This window comes from Schistosoma haematobium, chromosome 1 (assembly GCF_000699445.3).
Source record: "Schistosoma haematobium chromosome 1, whole genome shotgun sequence".
Taxonomy (NCBI): Eukaryota; Metazoa; Platyhelminthes; class Trematoda; order Strigeidida; family Schistosomatidae; genus Schistosoma; species Schistosoma haematobium.
The window spans coordinates 43815002-43827375 of NC_067196.1; the positions used below are offsets into that span (position 1 = coordinate 43815002).

At 40.5% G+C, this 12374-nt stretch overlaps 1 protein-coding gene across 1 annotated transcript; it reads right to left on the bottom strand.

The window, feature by feature from the left end:
* Positions 1-1362: 1362 nt before the first annotated feature.
* Positions 1363-3364, bottom strand: MS3_00000819 (uncharacterized protein). Its single transcript, XM_051208436.1, has 8 exons — positions 3205-3364; positions 2961-3150; positions 2833-2919; positions 2189-2792; positions 1835-2152; positions 1743-1792; positions 1471-1703; positions 1363-1426 (listed from the first exon to the last, which is right to left on the bottom strand). Exons 1-4 carry the CDS (start codon positions 3208-3210, stop codon positions 2596-2598), a joined length of 480 nt encoding a protein of 159 aa, XP_051074166.1. The 5' UTR covers positions 3211-3364; the 3' UTR covers positions 1363-1426; positions 1471-1703; positions 1743-1792; positions 1835-2152; positions 2189-2595.
* Positions 3365-12374: the final 9010 nt, after the last annotated feature.

Below are 12374 nucleotides of genomic sequence, written 5' to 3' on the forward strand. Positions count from 1 at the left end.
CCAAGCAGTTTCTATGTTACACGACAGACCACTTACCGTCAAAATGTTAGCCAAAGGTTATTACTTTCAGGGGTGATTAACTACTATAAATCATTTAGATGCTATAAACTGATTAATGAAGCAGAAGTCCTGCCTCATATTCCTCTGTCCTTTTATATGACATCTTTATTTAAATAAATAGATAAATAAATGATTTATTCTTCAATAACAGTTTGTTACATGAAGCATGGCAGTTAACAGGCAAGATCAAATTTTTACAAATGGTAGAATATCCACTGTAGTAAACTATTCACCTGGGTTGATAATTTATAAGATATGAAGTGTAAATGGTTGTAGTCAGTATAACAGGGCGCGCTTCATGAAAGTGGCGTTGCGACGTGCAGCTGATGGTCGAGGGTGGATCCATTGAAGTTGGGAGCTTCTAAAAATCGCAACCTTATGTCCCTTTGGAATATCTGAGGCTTTAAGGATGGTGCAGGATGAAGTCACCTGTTCCATATCTTAAGGGGGCTGAAAAAGGGAGCAAGCAAAAGAAAGGAATAGTTGACTCAAACAACCAAAAAAGTGGAAATAAAGGCGAACAAAGGGGAAATAAAGGGGTAAATGCTTTGGAAAAGAAGGGGAAATAAAGGGGAAAACGCATCAGAATATCGCCTTTTTCGCCTGTCCGGTGGAAATACTGTTGATTTCCCCCTTTTTTTGCTGCTTTGTCGATAAATTGCCAACTTTTCGCCCAAATATTTTCGCCTGAATATCCGCTGAATTGTCTACTTTTCGCCTAAATTTCCGCGGAATCGCCTACTGATACGCTTAATTTTCTACTTTGCGCCTAAATACACACAGAACTACCTATTTTCGATCCACTGACTTAAACCATAAAGGTCTCCTATGTTCGCCTTTATTTTTAACAACAGACCGAAATAAAACTGCAGTGCACTGGAAAACCGGTGTATTTTTAAAAAATTTTATTTAAGACGAAAATTGCATTATTGTACAACATTAGAGCGGACGCTTGAGCATCAATCGCTTTGTATATCCATTGTAATTGCCAATTCATCGTTATTTGAAAAGATCTACAGAAGATGAAACAGGTGATGTATTATTCATAAGGCATTTGCATCTAATCTAAAGTTAACTGACACTGAAACACACATTCTCAACACTTCTATAGTTTCCCAAGTAAGTAATAAAGTAAGCTCTTTGACAAAATAATGTTTATTAAAAGGTAGGTAGAACATTAAAAAAATTGCATGGATTATTCCCTTCAGCCACATTCGTTCGCCTATTGAGAATTGAAAGTCGTCCTGTGAATTAATAAGTTTAAAAAACAGAAAAAGTCACAACAGTATCTGAGTGACATGTCTTGGCACAGCCGAATACTTTAAGCTAAACTTACGGTTATGTCCGTTAAGACTGATGACTGTAACTATAGAGCCGTAAGGAATGTTATCACTTTAAATTAGTACATACCTGCCCTTCTTTCCTTCTTTTACGCTTTATCACTTTGTCTCTGACATCGTGAAAAAACCTTGTGTGGCTATGTCGCACAGCTTCGCAAGATCTTTTTCGTTGACAGAGGATGATAAAAAGCGATTTGTTAACGCACTTGAAGTTTAAATATTAAATATGAGTTATTTCTTATGCAGCCGTAAAACCGTCATTTTAGAAGTGGTCGTTTAGAAGTTCCAAGTAACGTGAAGTTACTGGCAGCCTCAGGTGTTAAGAGGTACGACAGAACATACCTCATTGAGGTTTTCGGGTCATCACTTGATAACCTGGTAACCACTGCCATCTTTAATCGGGACAAATTATTAAATTAATGTTGATGACTTACAAATCGGTCTCTGGTTTCTTTCTGCTGCAAACCAGTCTCCAGCATCTGCAGTTTCTCTTCAGATGACAAAGGGAACTGCTGGCTGGAGAGCCCGCAATCGAATTGATGCGGTTGTTCGCGTTCGTTAGACTTAGATAGTAACTGCTTAACATTACTACTCAGGTCAGTAATGACCGAGGATATGTTCTGCAAAATCTTGTACAACCTATCAAAGCTGAAAAAGTTCACTAAATGATGCAGGTGACTTACTGATCGGCTATAGCACCACCGACATGCTTAGATTCCGATGTGGATGGTGACGTCTGTATTTGTGTCGAACTGATTCGTGAATATCTAGATAATAATAAAACCTACTTGGCGATACGAATTTGTCGAACAACCGGAATTTCGGATATTGTACGTGGCTATTCCCAGCCTGTATCTCAGCCACATCCATGTCGACTGAATTGTAAAGAAAATCTTCTTTACGCTTCATTGCACTTCTAGGGATTGTTAGTAAGATTGTTGTACTGACCTTTTGGGCTTCTCATTGTTTTGTGGCAATGTGTTCTCATCCGTAGAAGTGTTTCTACGGTGAGATTCCAGTATTTACATTGCAAGTAAAACATCTTTCGCCGACTGCAGAGAATCTATAGTGAATCATAGTTTCTATGTTTGTTACCGAATTCGTTAGTGATTTTACATTTCAGAACTGCCCAATTGTCATCTGGTCGGTCGCACCTTTTTAGGTGGATATCATCCCCACTGCCGATGAACTTTGGTTAAACACTTGGACAAGTCTTCAGAACACCTCTGATGCTTTTCGGTATGTCCGGGATAAGAAATCGTAGGCCATACAGAACCCGATCAGCATCTTGTATGCTCAGAGATGTATTTGACATTATATACAGTATAAAGTCGTTCATCAGTTCTTTACGATTTACGAACTTCTGAGAGCACAAGTTTACTACAGTACATCCTATCAGAAATATATTCACGTATGAATTTAATATACATACCACTATTATCTGAAAGACTTTGATTGGTGTTGTTAGTAGATGGTGTAACAGTTGAAGTACTGTCATTACAACTGATTTCTCTCTTTACTTCGATCAATTTAATGAACAACACTGTTGAACTCAGTTACCTTTTATGGTGCTTTCATTAACAAACTCACTGAACGAAAGGAAGTCATATCTTTTCATGAAAGCTGCACGCATTTTATTCCACCTCCTGTTATAAGTGGTTCTATGACAACCAAGGGAACGTGACAAGTTCACAGTGGCCCTGTGTCTACGAACATTCTCACTGACTGCAACGCAACTCATAGTATTGGACTAACAAGGTAATCAGTTATAATGAACATGAAAATCTGAGAGCACGTCACTCACCTGCATCACGTAAGTTTTTGTGATGGATCTCAAGCATGTCGGGACACTTTAGCTAAACAAAAAACGAGGTTAGTGTATTTGCGTCTAAACCGAATGCCTGGTTCTGTACTTTGTAACTTTCTTTTATGACAATAGTTTTTTTAATAAGCGGTGCCTTAATTTGTCTAAGTTTATGGAAACTTAAGTTGTGGATGCGGTTTATTCAAACATTGTACGTAACGTCTTATTGTTGACAAATTTCCCCCAAATACACGACGTAAGGAGGAAAAAACGACAGTTCCCCTAAATAACCGACGTAAAGTCGAAAAAACGACATTTACCTTTTATTTACGATATCGTCCGCTTTATTTCGCCTTTATTGGTTGCTTGGGCAAGGTATGACTACTCAGTATAATTTCCTTTTATTAGAGTATTTACTATGCTAGAGCCTTTTAATAAGTTAAAGAAAACTGAACAATGTATGAGTGGATAAACAACTGACGAGTGGAGGTGGTTCAGAAAGCAGCTGAGAGTATGGGATTATGTGTAGTTGTAAAATATAGTGCCAATAACAGTATTATGATACACAAATGGCTGTCTTTTTTTGTCGAAGCTGTTAGAGCCTCTTTTAGACTTTATGGGGTATTGAGTAGGCTTCTTTTTTAGCGAATTGTTCAGGTTGCTTGTAATAGGATATCTGAGTAAATGGTTCAAATGGTTGTGGACGGAATAGAAGAAGCTTTCGCTTAACAGGCTTCCGTGTCTAGTAGCAGGGGATCACCAAATCCTCCAGGCAGGAACCTAGGTATGTTAACAATAAAAGAGGAAAAGAGATTGGTAAATCATAATGTGATGCTGTTCTTGGTCCTTAAGAATAGGTCAAGTTGCCTCTTGAAGGACTCCTGAGAAGTCGCTTGGACTAGCTCGGCTGGCAGCGAATTCCAGATTTTGACAACTCTTAAGGAGTAGAAATTGTGTCTACATTCCGTCTTGCTATGTTGTGTTTCCAGTTTCTGGGTGTTACCCCTTAGGTTATTATTCGAACTAAGCTTAAGTAGGTGTTTAAGAGGATGTCCAGAAGTGTTAAGAATACTATAAGCCATTAATAAATCACCTCTAAGACGCCTATATTCTAATGGGTAAAGGTCTAGTGAACGGAGGCGTTCTTCGTAAGGCTTAGATTTGAGTCCTCGAACTGATTTCGTGGCTCGCCGTTGGATACGCTCCAAAGTGACCTTGTCCTTTTGGAGTGAGGGGGGGAGTACTATGTTTCCGTACTCTAAATGGGGACGGATGAAACTATTGAAGATTGTGTGGAAAGTTCTTCCGTCAAACTGGTCAAAAATGCGCCTCAACGTTACCAGTGCAAGGTTTGCTCGGAAGGCATTTTTGTCACAGTTAGCGTAAGACTTCAAATCATGGGGCACCAGGACTCCTAAATCTTTTTCGACTTCGGATACTACTAGAGAGGAGTTTCCTAAGTTGTAACTGTAGTTTGCAACATGTCGCAGATGGACTACTTTACACTTTGAAGTGTTAAAGGTAAGTCCGTTATCGTCTGCCCAACTTTGAAGTCGAGTCAGATCCTCCTGAAGTGCCTGTATATCGTCTTGGTTGCGTATCTCTCTCCAAAGTTTCACGTCGTCGGCAAAAAGTAATAAATCTGACGCTACCTGTTGAGGAAGATCATTTATGTAGATCAAGAAGAGAAGAGGCCCTAGTACTGAGCCCTGGGAGACCCCACTAGGACATTCCATAGCCTGAGATAAAGTGAAATTAACCCTGACCTTAAAGTGTCGATTTTTTAGGTATGAAGTAAGCCAATCGATTGAGGGTGGTTTGATACCTAGTCGTTTGAGCTTGTTGATAAGACACATGTGGTTAACCTTATCAAAAGCTTTTGAGAAATCAAGGTAGATGACATCAACCTTTCCCTTGCAATCGAGGATGCTTGTCCATCTGTCCACCGCAGTCAGCAGGTTGGTTATACAAGAGTAACCCTTCCTGAAACCATGCTGTTGGGGTGAGAAGAAATTTAAGGACAGTAGATAGTCATTTAAACCGTCGCATATCAGAGACTCCATGAGTTTTGAAGGTAATGACAGAAGAGCCACCGGCCGATAACTTGAAGGTTCATTGCGTCGACCACCTTTGAAAATTGGTGTGATGTGAGCCAACTTCCAATTTTCCGGTAATCTGCCTCGGCTAAGCGAGTGAGAAAACATCACGCTAAGCGGCGTTGCCAGGATTGAGGCTGCCTCTCTCAGTATGGCAGGACGAACCGTATCCGGGCCAGGAGAAGTGTCTAATCTTAAGTGCTGCAATTTCCGGAACACCAAGTCAGCGCTTAGGTCTACTTCGGAAAGTCCTGTGGAATTGCAGATGAAACTGTCGTCAGTAAAGTTGATGTCAGCCGGTTGAAACGTTTGAGAGTAATGTGCCGCCAGAAGGTTAGCGGCGTCGCCATCGTTGTTGGTCGGGCCGTTAAGACCTACCAGTTGAGAAACTCCTGTTTTGGCTTGACGAAGAGAGGCTGCATAACGGAATAAGCTTCTAGGGTTAGAGGCGAATTTGTCCATGAGCTTTGTTTGGTACTGATGCCTGTCTTCTCTTATAGCCTTCGTGCATATGTTCCTGATATGTTTATATTGCCTATACGCTCCATCGTTATTAGTTCGTTTGTATTCCGCCCAGCAGTGCCTTTTGCGGCTTAGCAGGCGAAGGGTACGGTTCTTGATTACTGTAGGTGGCTTGCAGCTTTTGGGAACCGTTTGAGGAACTGAATGGTCTGTAGCACATAAGAGCGTGTGCAGTAAGAAGTCCCAATGACCATCCACATCGAGTTGAGGGTGAACATCCCAAGCCACCTGTTGTAGATAGTCATGTAGAGCTGGGACATTCAGCCGTTTAAAGTTCCAACGCAAATTATTGTTGGGATACCTTAGCTTAGTTTTGATGACAAAACTGAAGGCTATGACGGCATGATCGCTCTTTCCCAGAGGAGCCAGGATTGAGAGGTTGTCGACTAGGAATTCTTCGTTAGTGAATACACAGTCTAAGCGCGATGGTGTCTGACTGTTTCTCCAACGAGTTGCCGACCTCACGTTTTCATATAAGCCCAAGTCATCGATGAGGTTGTAGAACCGAGCTTCAATTGAGTTGTCGCCTCCAGTGTACGTGTGTTCCGCGAAGTTGACTCTAGGGAGATTAAAGTCCCCTAGAATCAGGATGTGTGTGAAACCGAGACGGATAGAGCGGGATAGTCCTTCCAGCATACGACTATCGTACTCGATGTCGGCAGTTGGCTTTCTGTAAATGACTCCGACTAGACACCTCGAAGTACTAGACAATCTTACAGAGCACCATATGGATTCCTCAAGATTGTTAAACTCGAGGTTGTGAACTTGGTGCACCTACAAGCAAGAGCTTATGTATATGGCTACTCCGCCCCCAATTCCTGTTTTTCTGTCGTTGCGGAACAAAGTCATCCCAGGTAATGCTAACTCTTGGTCCGAGAACTGAGAAGATATCCAGGTTTCAGATATTCCTATCAGATGGGCCTTATTAGCGTTGCTAAGTTCACGTAGTTCATCCAGTTTGTTTGGTAGACTCGCGGCGTTCATATATAAGCAGTTTATGCTTTCAATTTGGAACGCGTGAGCTTCGTCCTGTTTTTCTGTATGAGCCTTACGTGAATGGACAGGTAGCCCACCTATATGAGGTTTGCCGAGGTGGTAGGCCCTGTCCTTTACACGTTTTTTTTATCGTTTAGACAGTCCACAAGTGGAATGGTCAGCTCCAACTTGCCTATGTGTTTGGTCCTAGCTTCGTATGGCTTATCCGGGTGCATGTGGATTCCAGGTGGCAGTCGACGTCTGTTGGCATGAAATACTTCCAGAGTTGCAGCCGCCATATGGGAAGATGGGAAGGTTATCTTCATTAGACGGGGTCTGGGGTCACCGTCCTTCTTGGCTAGTCTCGTCACATGCTGAGTCAGTATGTGTTTGAGCCTCAAGGACTGTTTGATGAATTTCCATTCCCTGATGTCAGAATGTGATTGAGTAGGGTCTGCATTTTCCGGTATACCTTGAACAATTATGTTTCTACCGCGGAAAAACTTCTCGCGAGATTCTTTAGGGATGTTTCGTATGATATTGCGCTCAGAGTACGGTATGTCGGGCAATATTCTTACGTTACCATCTGATTTCAGCAAGTGACTTGCTAGCATGACGTCCTCTACGTCGGTGGCATTCTTAAATGTTACTCGGAGAAGCCTCGGGTGATTTAGATGCTTAGAATCCTTTCCTTGAGTGAGCCGGGTGACCGTTAAAGGCTCTATTCTAGGAAGTTCAAGCTTCTTGTTCAATTCACCCCAGAGCATCCTGTCGTTTTTGTCCTGCAGACTGAGAGGAAGGTCAGGATTGTCAACGAGGTTCATGATAATGAGAGAATCGTCACGAACTGTTGTTAATTTACCAGGTTTCACGATGAGTTCAGGTTTAATAACTTGTTGTTTGGAGGTCAGTGTGCGTTTTTGAATCTTGGGCTCTTTATTGACCGGACGGACAGTCTTGGGGGTAGACTGTGCGACCAAATCACCAGTTATTTTCCGTGCAGCAACACTTGGGTTGCTCGGCTTAGGCGGTGATGCCTGGTTCTTATGGGCTCTCTTGACGTGGGTCGAATCACCTACAGGGTTTTTGGGAACCACTGTTGTGTCCAGGGACCCTGAGCTGGGAGACCCGAGTTTGCTTAGGGAGTCTAGTACTGTCGACGTAATGATGGTGCTGAGCCTCAACACGTCGTCATTAGTGTTGATGGATGCTCCATCGTTGGTATGCCTGTCGACATCCCTATTTTTGAGTCCGTCACACGCTCTTGTTTGTCGACCGGATTTTTTACTAGTGTTATCCAAGTTAACTGACAACTTGTTCCGAAGACCTGTCAGTAGGACAATGATGTTACTCAGCAAGACAACTGCGTCCGTGCTGCACGTGACACATACCTACTTTTGGTCTGACTTGCTGAGTTTGTTGTAAGAAGTTGCTGTCAGATCTGTGCATGCTTCGTGGAACCAACCTTTGCAGTCGTCGCACTGCATGCCAGTTGTGACAGCAAAACGGCATCCCGGACGTTTGCATGAGTTTTTCATGACTGTGTTGAAGCAAACTATGTTATAGATGCTTGCAAGAGCCTAAGCCTTTTAAAAAAAACACTAAAAAGCACACTGAAAACGGACAAAAATGGACAAAACGAGTGATATAAACTGAAACTAGTCTATACGTGAAAAACAAAAAAAACCGAATAGTAAGCTGAGGCAAAACCACAGGTAACTATTTAATATAGTGAGACTCGAAAAAAAAGTAATCTACCGAACGTATAGCTCAGGATAGATTCTTTAGAACTGAAATGGTACTTTTGTTGCGTAAGAACACAGCAAAAGTTTGATAAATGCAAATCACGTTAGGACTAAACTTCCCGTTCGAAAATCGCGTGTCAACGTAGGAAGTGAAACCAATTCAACGTTCTAAACACGATTTAATAATGTATTTTGCTCATCTCCTGTCACTCCTCAAAGTAAGTGAGGACGATTAGGCCCTTCTGGCCAACCATCAGAAGTGTTAAGCAATAGCATACTCGTTGACTTCAAGCTTCTTGCTGGTCATGTCTTAGAGGTTTCACTACCTATCTGAAGAGGAGTGAGATGAAGCGAAACTAACTTTTGTTAGCCTTCGATATTGATACTGACCTCATTAGTCTGATTGGACATATCCCTAAATTAAGGCGCTAGGTCAATCATCAAGTGATTACATAGTTCGTGGTGAGCTATTAATTAAGGCAACGCTAAGAATGTCTTTGTCTGCGGACAAATATTGTAACTCGATATGATGACACTATGAGGTTTTCGACTCTCAAATCATCCTGATAGTGTTCCTAGGATGAACGTCTATCACTTTTTATTAAATGAATCCAGGAAAGAGGCAGTGTTGGGTTCTAATTGATCAAATTATGTAACACTTATGCCTATTCTTAACAGTGATTCCTACTGTGAATATATGTGATACTGAGCTAGTGATAACTTAAAACAGTTCAAAATTCTCTGTCATGAATAAATGGTTCGTCTATACGGGTGTTTCTGATTTTGATATTCAGGAAAGATAATCACAAGTACCTCTACTTGGAACAAAGTCTGTGGATATCAGTGGGTTAAAGTTCAAGTACTTACAAGATTACTTTATTCAGAGATTAGAAAACGTAAAGGTCTTCTCCATGATATGAAAATGACTATAGGAGTTTAATCAGTCCTCATATTCCTCTCTTCTTTTCAGCGCCATGAATGCAACATGCAAAGGTAGAATTTGGAGCAGGTGTGTGTTCGTCAAGGTTACAGATCGTACGATGCACGACTTTTAAACAGATTATTTCAACTGTGAACACAAACCTACTATCTTGTTGATTATTCTACATGGATATTCCATCAAACATTTCCACTATCCCTTCCTGTTGATCATGCCTGCGGGGATGACTTGCACTTGCTATATATTATGATCGACCATAACATTATTCATATTCTTGTGTACGTGAATTTACCCCCCCTGTTACTATGTTATATTATATATCAACCTAACTTATTACGGTAAACCATATAACGTCTGTAACATTTCCATCTATTTCCATCCTACAACATATTGTTATATGAAAATAAATTGCTATCGCTATATATCTTTGAACTAGTAATCGATGAGTTAATGAGTGATCTTTGTCATCGATCTCTAATATTTGCAATTGGTTTTAGACTCGTGAGAAAGGTTCACTGTCCTGCGCCTTTCAATATTGTTTTGGTTACATAGATGAGCTACATACTTCCCGGACGACTGTTGATACGCGTCTTCCATAAAAGGAAATTGTCTGTTACGTTATGCGATGCCCTTAGATCTCTTTACATTGGCGTTCATCAGATAGTGAGGACTATGTCATAATATGACCACTCTTTAGAACGTTATCAACCGGAAATTCTTAGTTGTTGAAAGCGAATACATAGTACTTAGTTGGGGAACCATATCTCAGTCCTCTAGCCCGCATACAAAGAGCTGTGAGTGTAACTTTTATTCATTACGTCAAATTGGGTTACACCAGACACGTGCATTACATGCTGAGATGATGGCCTAAGCTATGGAAAGCTTAATAATAGTCGTGGTTGTTTCGTAGCAAACCGTCAGTGAATAACGGAGAATGGTTCTAGTAGCTGTGCTATAAACCATGTTTTGATACATAAATAGCTGTGATCTTCAGTCTTGAAATAATATACTTTGTCTTCTAGGTAAGTCTTATTAGCTTATAGTTTGTTTGTTGTGTTTATAGGCCTAGTCGTCTATAGTCATCTATTTTAATAACATAACTGCGCAAGAAGAATAGCAATTATGGTACCTCTTTAATTTGATGATATACCTGTTGTCATATAATTCATTTCAGTCAACATAATAATCAGACTTTAAGGAAGTAATGAAACACATGTGTTCAGTAACCAGAGTTGCTTAAATTTTAATTTACGTTAATGTGCTTAGGCGTTGAAATTATAAAACGATCAGTATGAGATTACGTAGCCCTAGAAGAGGAACATTCTAAGTATTAACTAAATGCAACTGGCTACGGATCAACATCCGAAATCTGTTTAACTACTGGCAACTGAGGAAACGGAACCGATTCAAAAACCTTATCGTCAACATTGACATCAAATAAATAACGGAATTTCAGCACGCTGGAAGATAAAATATTGCAGCGAGAAAAGAGAACAAGGCGATCCAACCGCCAATGCTCACAACGATGACGCAAATAACAATTTCTGCTTCATTCTGGTTGGATGACAAGCACACTGCCGAACCGGAGTTTAATTTCCTTACCACTCGAGATCACTGTGCTGCAAAGTGAGGAGCAATATGATACGAAGCATTATGGACTTTATTGAACACTTATGTATCGGATTCTAGTTTCCTTTTACCGTGGTTGAAAAATTCAAGTGGAAAACTAAGAATAGGAGATAATGTAGTCAGTTCTCACTGATTGCCAAAACCAGAATAGACGGTCAAAGACGGAATAGAGGGGTTTTGTGCAACAAATTGCATGTCACAATGGTCTGTACACACAGACTTAATCACAAAACATGACATGCGTAGATCAGATTCTAAGCTTGACTGCGTTTGAAATATAGGGTGCTAATCAATAAGTAGTTCAATTCTAGAACAGCCACTGTTTCACTAGAACCATCCTTCAAATCACCTACACAATAAAGCGAGTGAGCTCAATAGTACACCAAATTTTAGAAAATTTCAATGAAGAGAGTTTAGGAATCAAGTGGTTTGACAACGCCTTAAACAGTAACACCTACTATGAATCGTCTCCACCAAGTGAAATCAAAAGACGGAAGCGAGGAGGTTCGAAGATATATTTGATAGGTTATCAATATATCGAGGATCGACTGATCTAGGCTGGCTAGCAATTACAGGGGATTTTGAGCACGGTGTTCACACTCGTGATCTGGTGCAGATGCATGACCGAGCGCCTTCAGCTAGGTGAGTCCATTAAAACTAATATGGCCAGCATCGAATGTCGAAGACTCACAGAGCTATTTAGTTTGGAGATTTACTTACCGTTACAAAGTTACGGGTCATATATTGAATCGTAGTATCTTACCTATTACATTTACAATATTCTGGATGATTCTGACTTCGTGAACAACAAACGTTCGTTTTTAATACTCGCATAAATGTTAGGTTTATTAGTATCACTTATCACCACGACTTTACAGGTAACCTAGTGTTGTTATGCCTCTCCTAAACTAGAGTATGTTTTGATCCTCGTTACTTTCTGTTTCCACATGATGTATTTTTATAGTTACTCCCGAATAGAGACATTATTTGTTGTATCTACGTTCTAGTGGGAGGCTAGTGCAGCAGCTTTATTGATAATACATTTGTATACCCCATTAGCTTTCGACAGACGAAGACGTTGGACATTTTTGTCTGTCCACTAATTCGTTGAGAACGCTTTACATACTTTCAGCTTCATTTGATTGGTATGCCGTTAATCGGACCTGGTTAATTTCTCATATTTGATCGAAGCATACAATCAATAAAGCTTCCTGGTGGACTCTTGATTTAACACTGTATGAAAAGATGTTACTCGTTAGTGTT

Coding starts and splice junctions, on each gene's coding strand:
- MS3_00000819 (XM_051208436.1), bottom strand. Junction 2,920..2,960: donor TAATGAAAGCACCATAAAAG/GTAACTGAGTTC, acceptor AATTGATCGAAG/TAAAGAGAGAAATCAGTTGT. Junction 2,793..2,832: donor AAGTCTTTCAGATAATAGTG/GTATGTATATTA, acceptor TATTTCTGATAG/GATGTACTGTAGTAAACTTG.